The sequence below is a fragment of the Glycine max genome, chromosome 7, assembly GCF_000004515.6.
Source record: "Glycine max cultivar Williams 82 chromosome 7, Glycine_max_v4.0, whole genome shotgun sequence".
NCBI classification, from domain to species: Eukaryota; Viridiplantae; Streptophyta; class Magnoliopsida; order Fabales; family Fabaceae; genus Glycine; species Glycine max.
In genome coordinates, this window is record NC_038243.2 from 7,116,515 (window position 1) to 7,131,224 (window position 14,710).

Genomic DNA, 14,710 nt, shown 5'->3' on the forward strand with positions numbered 1-14,710 from the left:
TCTGTGTAAATTTATGGAGATATGATTTCAGAGACAGCCTGCTACCGGCAGCCTTTAGAGTTTAGACCATTCTTGAGTTTACTGTTGGTTTCTGAAAAACCCTTCTAAAATCCTGTCTAGCAATAGCAAGTGCTGAGTTCTCACAGATTCATAAGTAAATTAAAACTACAACATTCTGTAGGCGTATATGCTTCATGAGATGCCATCACTCCCATCATGTGTATGTTACCTTCATAGTTCATACTTGATCATTGGTCTAAGGTCAAAGCAAACATAAAATCTTCTAAGGGTGACTGTTGGTTTGTATACAAGAAAAGGGTGAGCCTATTTGCTTATGTCTAAGGTTAGTTGCCAACGAATCAATATGCGGTAATCTCAAAATCTAAAGTTGGAAGCATAATTTGTATAAGGTAAGTTATGTGGATTTTTTATATTTTTTATTTACTGATTGATTTGCAAAACATGCTTAACCTTGGTTGGTTCATTAAGAAATATGTTAACCATGCTTAACCATGCTCAACTTGTTTTTGATTCCAGTGTGTAATGTTTGTGATAAGATTAGTAAAGCTGATAGATTTAGGTCCTAGTTCTTAAGCTGTTTCTTCAAGATCCTCATGTCACTTAAGCTGGGCAAGCAAAAGGAAAGATTTATTTTCAATTTTTTCGTCTGTGTAAATTTGTGGAGATATGATTTAAGAGATGGCCTGCTCCCGCACTACTACAAAATAAAGAATCAACATGTTAAATCGACATCCGGTATTAAAAAACCGATGTCAAAACCATGTGGTGGCATTTTTGAAATTTACAGCAATTTTTTGAAGTATTTGAAGTGTTCATATTTTAAATCAATTTTTCACTTTCTAAGCTGACTGCTCGTGTACGTACGTACGTCCGAGTTCTCTTGACATAGTAAAGGCATTTTCTGGAAACCTCCGAACGCTGCCGCAAGCTTCGTCGTCACCTCCTTCACTCCGCCGTGAGGTTCGAATTGTGCCGCAAGCTCCGTCGTCGTTCGCCATTGTCATTGTCTGTCTAACTCGGTCTCCACAGCTAGCTGCCTCGGACCGTTGTGCGGTAAGTTTAATTTATTTGTTTGTTGTTCGTGCTCCCTCATAGGTTTCATTCATACATGCCTGATGTTTATCATATTATGAATTTGTTGAGATTGTGAGTTTCTGTTTGTTTAAACCCTAAATTTACTTAGTTGTTAGTAGAAATCCCTTTTTGGATTATACTGTTGGCATCTTAGCTTTGTACAATACTTGTGATCGAATAAAAATACATTCTAAACCTATTGGAGGAATGAATGTCGTGGATGTCGACCATGGACCAGAATATTGTAAATTTTATTTATGCGGGGGTGACCTGTAAGGGGGAGGTTCAAATCCAATTTATGCACCTTCTGCTAGGATTGTTCATAGAAAATGCTTAATAATCCAACTTAACTGGAACTACCTCGGATTTAAGCTGTAGCACCTCATTCTTGGAATTGCAAGGTTCTCACTTTTCAAAGTGGTTGTTTGAGTTTGAGTCTGAGATGAGATAATGTTTTCAAAGGGGTTGTTTGAGTTCTCACTTCAAATCAGGCCTTAAATAAATGATCCACATCAACCTGCAGATTTTGCCGCACCTTTGCAAACCTGCCAATAAAGGACATTGACAGGAAAATCAACTAGAGTTTTCTTCCCTTGATTTTTATGCTAAATGGGGTGGTATAGACTATAGAGTGTTGGTGTACCTTCTTGCTTAGGGAACTCAGCTCCATGTCCATGACCATGACCGTACTTAGTAATATGCCTAAGAAGTTTTTCATCTTCTTCTGGTGACCAAAAACCCTTCCTATATAAGTTTCTGTTCGTAATACCCTTCCCATTTTGTATTGTATTTTTTTTCCCATTGCATTAATAAGGGGGTGAACTACCTCTCCAATTAAGTCATGCCTTATTGAATAGAACTTCTAGGTGAAATGTCAGCCGGAGTGGCACTAATAGGGAGATTATAAGAGGGAGAGAGATTATTGTAATTTCATAACAGGAAAATGAAGTGACAGCTAAGAAAAGGTGTTGAATTAATATAAGATGAAGGCCCCATGAGAGATGTCATAGTCAGTACACGGCAGTAAGGTGGTTCCTTCTATGTAGTAATCATCCGTGGAAAATAAATGTTGGAAACTCTACTTGTGGTATAAAAAAATTCTGTCTACACTTGTACATAGTGTTCATAAAAATTCGACTAAGTTATTATATGTTTGCTGTATCACAAAAAAAATTAAATTAACTAATCTATATAAGATTCTTCTTCTGGAAGTACTGCTTCAAATACCACAATTGCAAACCAGAAACTGCAATGCACATAGCCAAGGATATAATGCTAAACCATGCCACTCTGCCATTTGTTTTTTCACTCACAGTCCTCATTTCAGCTTCCCTGAATAAATAACCCAAAAAACAAAAATTAAGCATATGAAAAGTTTTTAAAAAATTATATGCATTAAACAATTTACAGGGGAAGATGTTGATGTGATTGGAATTACCTTCCCTTAAGATAGAGCAAATTCTCATGGATGGCCTTTACTTCTCCTTCTAGCTTTCTCAGCTCAAGCTCGACTCCATAGGTATCCATCACGTGTAGAGACAAAAATAAACAAAGAGAAGCATTCAAGATAAAAAGGTTTAGGTATATATTTCAATTCAGATTTGGATTCTCTCATGTTATGTTATGAGAGAGAAAGATACAAAAGAAACTATAGTAATACACCATTATTTGTGTAGGGTCCATTAAACATTCTATAGTGTCTTTTCCACTCATAACTTGAGGGGAACATCGAATAAGGAACATTAGAGGATCCAAATTTTTTCAATTCACACGCAATTACTAACTGCTTTCAGCTCACAGTGCAAAACTACACCAAGCAAACTACAAATCTACCTATAGTATAGGGAGATTCAAAATTATGCGAATCTCTTGGAAGTTTACCTCAATCTTCTCTTTTCTAGCAACTGAATCCCAATCCTTGGCTGCAATTCCAATTTTCCAATCAAGGTTTACATTAACCTCACCAACTCGTTGACTATGGCTATCCACCCAGAAGCATGCAAGTTAGTTCCCAGCCTCTTGAGTCGCAAATGTGATATTACCATGTGTTGTGTTCTCCTTGTGATGAAGATTGTTTTCATATGGTGATGTCACCTAAAGGAAACAAATTACTATTAGAAACCAAGAGACAAGTAATAGACCTTTATAACAAGCTGTATCAGAAGGTTGTCTTTCAAGAGCCAACCAGAATTACATCCTGAAAACACACAAACACAAGCAAGTCTAAACAACAGAAAATAAACTATTATTACTTAGTAGAAATGTAAAATGTTTCCAAGAACATTTTTTCAAAATTATTAAACCTTATTTCTGTTCAGACATGAAAGTTTGTAAACGAAGTTATCATGCAAGGGATACATGCCTCTTTGGCTGAGGTATTTGATAGAACATCAATTGATAAATTAGTGGTTTTTCCATGATGCTATAACAGAATTCATACAATACGGAAAAGGGTTGCAGTTCCCCAGTCTTTTGACTCCTATAGAGATTATTCTCTGTCCAAAATTACAGAACTACAGCACAGATAACACCCTTCTACATCACACTACATACTTCCAACATTCCGGTTATTATTACTTGTGTATCTAATGATACATAACTTCTCATGACAGCTATAATTTGTTCCGATCAGTATTAAAGTTTCCAGCTCTGCTATGTTTGATCTTGGCAACCACTCAACATAGCAAGAATACTACTCTGCGAACCATGCTGTAAGAAATGCCCACCATTATGTGTGCAAACCATATTTTAAGATGTTTTTGCCTTTCCATTACCACCACTTCTCCAACAGCAAATTATTCAATGAGCTCAATGACAATCAAATTGGACAGTCTGGCCAAGAATTAGACCAGCTGAGTAAGAAAACTTCCGTCAAGCCTCACTTAATATAGATGGCCCACACTTGTTGACTGACCTAAGTCTGTAGACATGAGAATTATGCAAGTTGTACACCAAGAAATCATGAATATATGAAACATGATCAAACTAATTACAAATTAGAATAACAAAGTCAAACCTTGAATCCTTGGCCTGTGTGAGCTCACTACTGCTTGGATATTGAACCTGCACAATGTCGATTATGAATATTGTTAGAATATATGAAAAACATCTCATAGTATCTTTAGAGTATTTTTAGAGTATCTTACATTATCTCCTAACTACGATTGATTTCCATATTTCCTTATATTTGATTATTTATTTCCTCATTTAACTAGGACCGAGTCTTGCATTATTTACAAATTTATGTAATGTGCATATTTACAATTTCTTATGTATATGCTATTTTTAATCGATGGACATTAATGAATTTGTTTTATTTGCACAGTGTCATGGGAACACCGCCAACATCCCCGCCGTATTCAGATGGTCATTTGGAGGCTATGCCTAAGAAGACTAGACAATCCACACGGCGGAGAAAGTTGACTTTGAGAACCTTAGATCAGCCTAGATCAACGGTTAATGTCGATCCTGCAACTGGAAAAGGATCAGGCCCACAAAAACAGAAGTTCCACAACTATTTAGGGGTCGTAGCTAGAGAAAAGATTCCTATTGTATATAGAAATTGGAAAGAAGTGCCGGAATCTCTGAAGGACCTAGTATGGGATGACATTTTGGTAAGTAAACTTAATAGTGACATGTATTTAATTTCTTGTTATTAACAGTTTAAAATGTTGACCGGTAGTAAATGTTAATTGTTGAATATGTTATGCAGGCCAAATTTGATATCCCAGAAGCCTCAAATGCCAAGAAAAAGGTGATGTCCATGGTGGCCACTAGATGGAGGCAATTTAAGTCTTCACCAACCACTAAATTTGTCTATGCTGACACTGACGGGGAACAAAAAGAAGATCCTTCTGTAAAATATGGTATGAATCAACAAGCATGGGATGAATTTGCTGCGAGTCGTAAGACCCCTACCTGGCAGGTTAGATGTTTGTTAGTTTAATTTAAATACTTTATAGAACTATATCATTTTGTTTCATTTAATTACATGGAAATACTATATGATGTATTACAGGAAATCAGGAAAAAGACACAACAAATTCAAAAAAATAATGACTGCCCCCACGTACTGTCTCGTGAGAGTTATGATTTGCTTGAGAAAAATCTAATAGACAAGAAAAGAAAGAAAAGACAAGAAGAGGCAATGCTAACTGAGAATACACCATTGCTTAAGGACCCTACATGTCCCATTGAAAGACATGTGAAGTGGAAAATGGCTCGCACAAAGCGATATGGGCAAATGACATCTCAGGCGGCACAAGAAATATCTGATAGAATTGTGAGTTCATGGTTGACATATAATTTGAATCTAATTTTTGTGTTTTATAATAACCACCTCATTTGCTGTTTTTATATGTCGTGCTTGTTATAGGACTCGTTACAAGAGCAGACGCCACAGGACAGTTTTGTTCCCCATGATCGTGATGACATACTCAATACAGCCATTGGGCAATCGGAGCATCTAGGTCGTTTTCGTCCTGATATGACAATCACCCTGAAACAGTTGGATGAGATAATTAGAAGCCTTAAGGAAGAGTGGTGGAATGTGATTGAAGAAAAAAACAAGCGTATTCTGGAGAAACTGAAACAAGAGTTGAAGGATGCCATAAAAATTGAGATTTCCCAAATGAGATCACAGCACTCACCCCTGATTGGGGTAGATATACAGGCATTAAGTGCACGTGTTAGCACAAAAGGGAGCAATGCTGAAACTGCTGTGAACCCATTAGGCAAGGAACATGATGGTCATGTCATACCGACTATGGGGTTATATGTGCAACGTGAAAATTGTACACACCTGGTGGCCTTGGGGAAAATATATGAGGGGGGGTCTAGCATTCACAACGTGGCTTATGGCGCTGATGTGGTAAGGGTCAGTGTTGAAAAAGTTTTAGACGGTAACGCCCAAGTCCCGTTCCCGACATCAGAAATACAATATGTTAGGCAGGCCCTTCAAACATTCATTACATGGCCGACAAATCTTGTGAAACTTGTGTCCCAGGAGGTAAATTTTAATTTGCAATACATGTATTAACAGTTTTGTACATGGATATAAATTAGTTACTCACAATAGTTTAATTGTTGTTTACATGATGCAAATAGGACTCACATATTAGTCCAAAGAAACTAGCTGAACCTCTTCAAAGGCCAAATAATATTTCTGAAGATGATCCCTTGCGTCAGTTGATTAGGAGCCTATATGACATTTACGAGAAGCCCGTTGAGTTGATGTGGGATGCCACTAAATTTGGGATTCCAAATGTAGATGCATCCTTCTTCTTAACATATTCTGATGTAAATGAAATAATATTAGGTGACAAATGTTTAAACATAGCTATACTACAATTATGGATGATGTAAGTAAATTTCACATGCTTCATTAATAACTAATATTCGTTATGATATACAACACTATCAATTATCATTTCACTGCTGACCATAGGTTTATGGAGGAGTGGAGCTCTAGTTTGGGTCATGCTTCGTTGTATGGATTCCTTGAGCCTCAGTCGATACACCATGCAAAGGATCGACGTGCTGAATGTGCACATTACATACAAACTTGGGTGAAGGAATCTCAACGAGAGGTGTATCTAGGAGCTTACTTGAATCAGTAAGTAGTATTTATGCAAATGCTTGTAAATAATGTTTGAATTATAAGTAGCTAATTTTTTTTTTAAAATTCAGGGCCCATTGGCAGCTGGTTGTACTGTGTCCTACGAACAATGTTGTTGCCTGGTTCTGTTCATTACGTAAGAAGCCTGATATTCATATCAAAGCCGCAATTAACAAGTTAAGTTTTATATTCTAACTAATTTAATGTATTATAATCTTTTAATGACCAATTTTTAATTATCGTATATACATTGATGTTTTATTTTTCTCCCCAGTGCAATGAAGACACTAAAGAACACTGTGGATGGTAAAAATGATCAAGGAACTCCTAAGTGGATTGAAGTCAAGGTTAGTCATATATATGTTGTGCTTATGTATGACTGGTGGTGTTTACATAGTAACTTCAGTACAGTTGTTCAATTCAATTATGATTTATATTGAATGTAGAGTCATGTTCAAAGCGGAGGCTATGAGTGTGGCTATTATGTGATGCATTGGATGTGGAACATAATAAGTAGGGGTTTAAAGGATGATTGGAGCATGGTATGTTTGCTTGAACAACTTTAAATTAATACTTGAGTATAACTTTTTAATCATTTTACATGTACGTTATATATTATTTGTATATTTCGTATTTTGTAGTGGTTTGCTGATGGCACAACGTTAGACATGGAGACAATAACAACAATTCGCAAGAAATGGGCAGCATATTTTGTAAAAGTTCAAAACATCCGATGTAGAAAGCTTTAGATGATATATGACGAACCACTATGGTCAATTTGATGGTTATAGCAAACATTAAAAACACTTATGTACAAATTTTGGCATTTATTTTACAATAAATATTTATATTTGGGTATTTCATTTTGTCTGCACCAAATCCATTGAAAAAATCATTGTATTTGCAATAGGAAGTTGTGTGGACAGGATAACTGTTTTTTGTGCGTCCAATGTGCCAAGTATACAGGTCATTATGATCACTTTGTTATTTTGATAGCCCTGATGATATGTGACAATTGATCTGAAGCATGTTTACTTATCATACCCATGTAAGTTGATGTTAAGGTTTTAATATTTGTATATTTTCGTTCCCCAAAATTCAATTAAACCCTAACTTACAATTTTTTGTTAACATGTCGTCACTGTTGAAAATGACAAATCTCAATGTGTGTTGGATACAAGAACTGAAAATTTTGAGGATCATCAAGCTGTTTATGAAGGTGAGGTGGTACTTGCAGAACAGCCTGACAAAAGCACCTTAGCTGCTCCCGATCTAAGACCTAAGGATGAACTTACTCCACAACAAGGTAAGTCATACCATATATTGAAGAAGTGGATTCATTCTCATTAAAATATTATTTTCTTACATAACTATATATTATCTTATAGGTTCCTTTCCTTATTCTAAACTGTCAAATATTTACACATAAAAATCAGAGTGAAGATTCTTTCTGGTACTTTATCTGGAGCTGTTGCTGCTGAAGCCAAGAGAGTCCAGTCAAGCTGGGTTATATTGGACAAGTAATAATGAATACTTTTGTATTTCAATATCTGTGTTAAAAACTGTGTTGTTTCATACATCTTTGGTGTGTTTATTAATAACTTAATATGCAATGCCATTATTGTACCTGCTGTGAAATTGCCTTAATTACTTATGGACTGAACAGCAATTATCTATTCTTCCACAATTGCAGAAAATTGAAGCATGAAAAGAAAGACTGCATGGAGCAGCTGCATTGCAATATTGTAATTATGAAGTGGTCTTGGCCAAAGATTCTGCGCTTGAATTTGAAAAGTTCGTCTAAGGTGGAACTAAACATGGCTTGTCCATTGACACAACCTTTCTAGAAATCAGCAAGATGGTTGGTTACCTTCTGATGCATATGTACTACACATTCGGAAGATGTTTAAAATAGTTTATCTAGTCTTATATGCTTTTGCTTTCTTCTTAGCATCATTTTTGAGAAATGACTTAGGAAAAAAAAGAAAATTTGCCAGAAACAGAATAGACCATTGTGGTCTAGCTTTTCCATTTAATGTTTATTGCTCCGAGTGATTTGAATATTAATTATGAACAGAAAGTGTGAGAAAGTATAGGATTGCAGAAAGAGAGAGAGAGAGAACAGAGCGAAAAATAGGGAGAATTGAAAACTGAAAATGATTTTTGATGTTATTAAATCTCAATGGTAATACAGAGGTGATTAGTCTTTATACAAACAAAATCCTAGTGTTGATCATCAACGATTCAGTATATATATCTAATTGACAGCTCTCAATAACAGAATGACAGCTGGATGAGAATAAGCTCGGCTTAGAAGCTGTTGTATATACTGTGTATATACTCTAACAGTTATGCAGACATGAACTGCACTGGCTTCAGTCTTTATCCGTGATAAATACTCTGCTACTCTTTAACCCTTGTCATTGACTTAAAATGCTTACTAATTTGTCCTTTTATTTTGTTTCACTAACACAATTCCCAATCTTTTACCAGGGCCATTCGACATCCTGCAAGTGGATATGTTCAGGGGATAAATGATCTTGTTACACTATTTTTGGTTGTTTTCTAATTAGAATATTTCGAAGGGGATATCGATAATTGGTCAATGTCTGATTTATCTTCAGATGTAATCTCTAATATAGAGGTTGACTGCTATTGGTGCTTGTCAAAGTTGATTGATGGTATGCAAGACCATTACACATTCACTCAACCTGGAATTCAGAGGCTTGTTTTTAAGTTGACGGAATTGATCAGGAGGATTGATGGTAACCTTTTTCTAAGGCCTTTTGTTTTCCTCCAAGCATTCTAGAATTCTATGAAATTTAAATGCCTCACTATTTTTTATTGATTTGGTACCATTTCTATTCTTAAGTTTCATTTTTCTATTTTGAAAGTGTGGTTGATTCTAAATTTTAGCATTATTTGTGTGTTGAATATTTCATGTTTTACATGAATCTTCTACACTGTTTGTGTCATAACATACTAATAATTAGTTTTGACTTTTAATAGTAAAAATACTCGCATATTTTGCACCTTCAATTAGAACAAAGAGAAGAATATGAACCACAGAAGCTGAGAACATGTAACATTGTCATCCTATCCTGAGCAATAGAAAACAGGTGTATAGAGAGCAATGTAGAAGAGCTTTTGAAAACTTTACATGGTTCACGTTGTATAGATTGTAAAGCATCTGCAATTTCTGCCTTAAATTCTTCCTATTGATATTCTTTACCTGACGTGTAAATGAGTATGTTTTATGGTAGCCAGTGGGTGTTTGTAAATTAATTTATGACTGGTTAAAATTCTGTGTGCTCATTTTGGATTTTTTTTCCTATGTATAAGAGTATAATCTGTTTGGGTATTACCATGTCTTGAAAAATTCAACTGGACATTCCCTACTATTTGCCTTTGCATGGAAGTGTCAAAATTTGATCATCATCTCATTTATAAGGAATTCATAGAATGAATTAGCAAACCTTCCCCTTATTTTTGTTGCTATATATATAGTTATTTGTATGTATTCAAATGTAATCTGATGTAGTGAAACTTTTGAGCTGCACCAGAGCCTGTTTCGTGGCACATCGAGGATCAGCGACTTGAATTTCTTCAGTTTGCTTTCTGCTGGTTCAACTATCTTGTCATCCATGAGGTTTGCAATGATATTTTGTTCTCTTATAACTATAAGTGGGAAAGTTTTCTCAAGAACATACATATAATTGATAGCATGACAAAATGAAAACATTGGTTTGGGACAAATATGGGATGATTTTGTGCTTTCTTACTAATGATATCTGATTATGTAATTAGATACCATTCCTTCTCGTCACACGCCTTTGGGACACATTTAGCTGAAGGAGATGCTTTAGCAGACTTCCTAGTATATATATTTGCCAGCTTTCTTCTAACGGTGAGCTAGCTTTACTTGACATTTTCACATAATCTTTATGAATTCGATTCATCCTGTAGCTGTCTGATTGTGAATAGTCTTTGTTGGTCAATTTTTGAACGGATATTTCCTTGACTCTTCTGGAACGTTAGGATAAAGCTAGTCATGATTTGCATTTTTCTTTGCCATAACACACACTTGTCTTTTGCTTTTGCACTACTTTCTACCACTTTAGTTAAATTCCTTTTGTAGATATTTCCTTCTGTGAATTAAAATTGGTTATCTTATTTCCAATGTGCATTAAAATTGCTTTACAAATGATGGCATTCCTGAATATAGTTGTATTCCCTGTTTATCTACTGCCAGTCTGCCATTGCTAAACACAATCTTTTATGCATTTCTTTTTTTCCTGTTGAATTTATGTGTAGTTTCTTACATTATTTACACGTTGTTCTTGCTTTTGGCAATGATTAATTTGGTATAAATTGAATTTTCTTGTGATATATCCATCACAATTCATGCTTAAGTAGTTGATTAACAATGTGTCATTTTTTGTGTTGAAGGTAAACCATGGGAATCTTGTGAAGTTGGAGGGATTTTTCATAGACCCAAAAGAATCAAATTGCTACTTGACTATGAATATGTGGAGAATGGATCTCTTTACTCTTGGTTGCATGAGGGCAATAAAGAAAAGCTGAGCTGGAAAACAAGGCTTTGAGTAGCCATTGATATTGCCAATAGCCTCCAATACATCCACGAGCACACAAGGCCACGGGTTGTACGCAAAGACATCAAGAGCAGCAACATTCTCTTCACATCAATTAGCTTTAAGATTAGGGAGACAATGGGTTTATGGACGTATTTACCTTGTTTGCAGATCCAGACGCCAAAGAGAACGGTAAATATAATCTTAAAAAGATTAAAATTAAAAATGTGCAAAATTATAGGACTAAAAATAAAAATAAAAACATCACACAGGGATCAAATAAAAAAACAAAAAATTTCAAAGACTAAAAATAAACAAAAAGTTTTATAGCCACAAAAGTTGGAAAAAAAATTCAAACTTACAAGAATCTAAAATATATTTAAGTCTTAAAAAATTAAAAATACATTAGTGACAAAACTGTAATATTCAAATAAATTGTTTTTAATTATAAATAAATTATTTTATAATTATAATCACTAAACGCTTCATATGTATTAAGTAAACCAAAAGCATGTGAAATGAAAGTGTCAATATGTGTTGTGTACGTGTATACAACAACAAGGTGATGTCAGAAATTTTAGAAAGAATTAAAAGAAATCAACAAGATTGGAAGGTCAATAATATATCAAGTATAAAAAAGATCATTGCCGCACAATTTTCACACTAATTATAAGAAATTTCAATTTCTAGGATTCACACTCAACACAAAAATATATCAATTTAACAATAAATTTGCATCATAACACCAATTGGTTTATCAAATACTTTCGATTCGCAATTAAAAATGTAAGAACATAATTGAATTTCATAAAACATCTCAAAAATTGATTCTATAGGGATTCCTATGCAGGTCATCTCCAAGTGTGAGTAATTCATTTCTTACCTCGAAGTATTTGCTCAAGCGTTCTCTTTAACAATGATGATGTGTACGGTACTCTCTGAAGTTCTTCCTCCGATTGCTCTATTAGGATTCTTGAGGGTCAGATGATCATAATGTTTGGTAGAACTTCTTTGGGTTAATCATTTCTTTATACATTGAGAGTTCTAATGATCTAATCTTATTTTCATTATTTATTCATTTATTTATTTTAAAAAAAATAAAAGGAGCGATTGTTGCAATAAGAATGATGATAATAACAACCCTAATAATAATAAATCTTAGAAGCCATAAAAAAATTATAGAATCTTTTCATATTCATAATACTCAAACAAACCAATATAGATTTTATTGTTACAAACTCACATAACTTAATTATTGTTATAATTACTTTTTACTTGTCTTAGTATGGTGGTCTTTATTATGTGTATATAACTATACTTTATTGTTTAAATTTAGTAATTAAAATATATATTGTATGAAAAATATAATTAAGAAAAATTTATAATTATGTGGTTAAGTAAATTGTCATTTATTTTCCAAATTTTATTTTATTTTTAATTTAGTTACTTTAAAATATAATCATGAACAATAATAATTAAAAATAAGGATTTTAAAGATATTTATTTAAAATTAAAATACTTTATTTAAAATAATAATCAAAAATAAAAAAAATAGCCTAAATTTTAATCTAATTAAAAAAATCTTCATTTTATTCATGTACACACTCTAAAAATTAATTACAAATATAACAGATGTATATAAATAAATCCATGCAAGATATAAGTGAAAAGGAAACTTTTATTTTGACCTTTTACATTTAATAATAATCCTAATTTCTATTCATTTTGAAACCCAAGTTGCATAAGAGTGGTGTCCTCTTTAAATTCATTTATATAAGTTGAAAGGAAAAAGTAATAGTAAAATAAATTTATCTTGTATCAGTTAACATTTTTTTTACTTTTATTAATTATTAAAGCAAACTAAATAATAACTTTATTTAACCTAATTATGTCAAACTGATTATCACCTCTAAGATATTTAAGGCATTTGTTTAAAAAAAAGTTTAATGAATAAACATGCACTCAGGCAAAAAAAAAAAAGATTTGTGTGTAAAAGTTTGAAAGATTTTAACTGAAATAGTCGCCAATGTGATGATTTCAAATTATCAATAAAAGATATATATATTCTTTTAGATCAACTAATCTATTATTGAGCTGTTTTGAATTATCGGGGCGTGTTTATCAAATTCGTCTAGCTTATTATGTACTATTCCTTCTTACCTTGTCAAAACATCATGTGTCATTTTGTCATGTGTCATTTTGATTTCGTACTTTAGTTTCTCAATCTCTCCGGGAAAGAGTAGTCATGCTTTTGTCTCCTAATTGTCCAATCGATCATTCCCATAAATCATGTCTCTCACGGATATAAACATTGCCCAACAAATTGGTGAGGGATTCTTGCAAATAGGAGCACCCTTCCTTGTTGCAGTCACAAGTACTTGTTGTGGTTGCCAAGGTTTCTCATGAATCATCAAGGATATGTAAAACACTGGGTAGATAGATGGCAAGTGTAGTGTGGTAATCAGTACTGGAACATGATGCATGAGTTGTTTTGTGTGAAGGGATGCACAACTCACCCTTTTTCCTTGATGAACCATATCTAAAATTTCAAAAATCTTCTGTCAATACCCAAGGAACGGACCATTGTGATACCACGAGGATGATTTCCCTATCCAACTCCAAAGATACAATATGATAATAGATCCAATCATTTTAGTAGTATGAAAATTTTTATATAATATAATCAACAATTTAAGTAATATAAGAAATTTTATATAAACGTTTATTCAAAAGTTTAATTTCTTTTTAATTTTTTTATTGTTAATCAATCATAGATTTTTTTAGTATAACTTATAAAATAATTATTATAAAAAATGATAAAAAAAAATTCAATATACTTACTATAAAAATTTATAAATTTATCACATATGATAATTTTGTGATTGAATAACAATATAAATGTCCACATATTATTCATTTATTAAATTATAGTTGAAGACCATAAAATTACCAAAGTTTATAAGCCATTTTCATTCATCTTGAAAAAATATGTAAATATTGCTAAGACTTCCTAAAACCATAGGACCTTCCAATATATGACAATTTTATCCAATATAATGATATACACTTCCATGGATGGATAAAATATTTGTCGATAAGACTCACAATTGACATGCATTGAAAAAAGTACATGAATCCTCGTGTATATTGTGAGAAGATCACTCATAACAATTACGTGATATTACTATTATTTTTTTCATATCTCTCACTTTTTATTTTATTTGTTAAATTCTTTGTATCATTAATCAATCATAATTTTTTCCCAGTATAACCTATAAAATCATTGTTTAAAAAAATAATAAATTTATTATGATAATTTTGTGATTAAATAACAATATAATTTGTGTACATCTTATTCATTAATTAAATTATAGTTGAATAAGGTAAAATTATCAAAATTTATAAG

General features: G+C 33.0%; 1 protein-coding gene and 1 pseudogene across 1 annotated transcript; one reads left to right on the forward strand and one right to left on the reverse strand.

Annotated features, from left to right (window-relative positions):
- The first annotated feature begins 846 nt into the window (after window positions 1–846).
- Window positions 847–7,570, forward strand: LOC100817049 (uncharacterized). Its single transcript, XM_003528841.5, has 11 exons — window positions 847–1,074; window positions 4,421–4,709; window positions 4,808–5,020; window positions 5,114–5,377; window positions 5,471–6,103; window positions 6,202–6,455; window positions 6,542–6,709; window positions 6,784–6,888; window positions 6,987–7,059; window positions 7,159–7,254; window positions 7,354–7,570. The coding sequence occupies exons 2-11, from the start codon at window positions 4,425–4,427 to the stop codon at window positions 7,459–7,461; spliced, it is 2,199 nt and encodes a 732-aa protein (XP_003528889.2). The 5' UTR covers window positions 847–1,074; window positions 4,421–4,424; the 3' UTR covers window positions 7,462–7,570.
- LOC121175099 (transmembrane emp24 domain-containing protein p24delta3-like) lies at window positions 2,259–12,508 on the reverse strand (annotated as a pseudogene).
- Window positions 12,509–14,710: the final 2,202 nt, after the last annotated feature.

What these genes read in the sequence shown, in the direction of transcription:
- LOC100817049 (XM_003528841.5), top strand. Translation starts at nt 4,425, where the DNA reads ATGGGAACACCGCCAACATCCCCGCCGTATTCAGATGGTCATTTGGAG. An exon ending in ATCAAAGCCGCAATTAACAA is followed by an intron (nt 6,889 to 6,986) that starts GTTAAGTTTTAT and finishes TTTTCTCCCCAG; the next exon opens with TGCAATGAAGACACTAAAGA. An exon ending in TAAAGGATGATTGGAGCATG is followed by an intron (nt 7,255 to 7,353) that starts GTATGTTTGCTT and finishes CGTATTTTGTAG; the next exon opens with TGGTTTGCTGATGGCACAAC.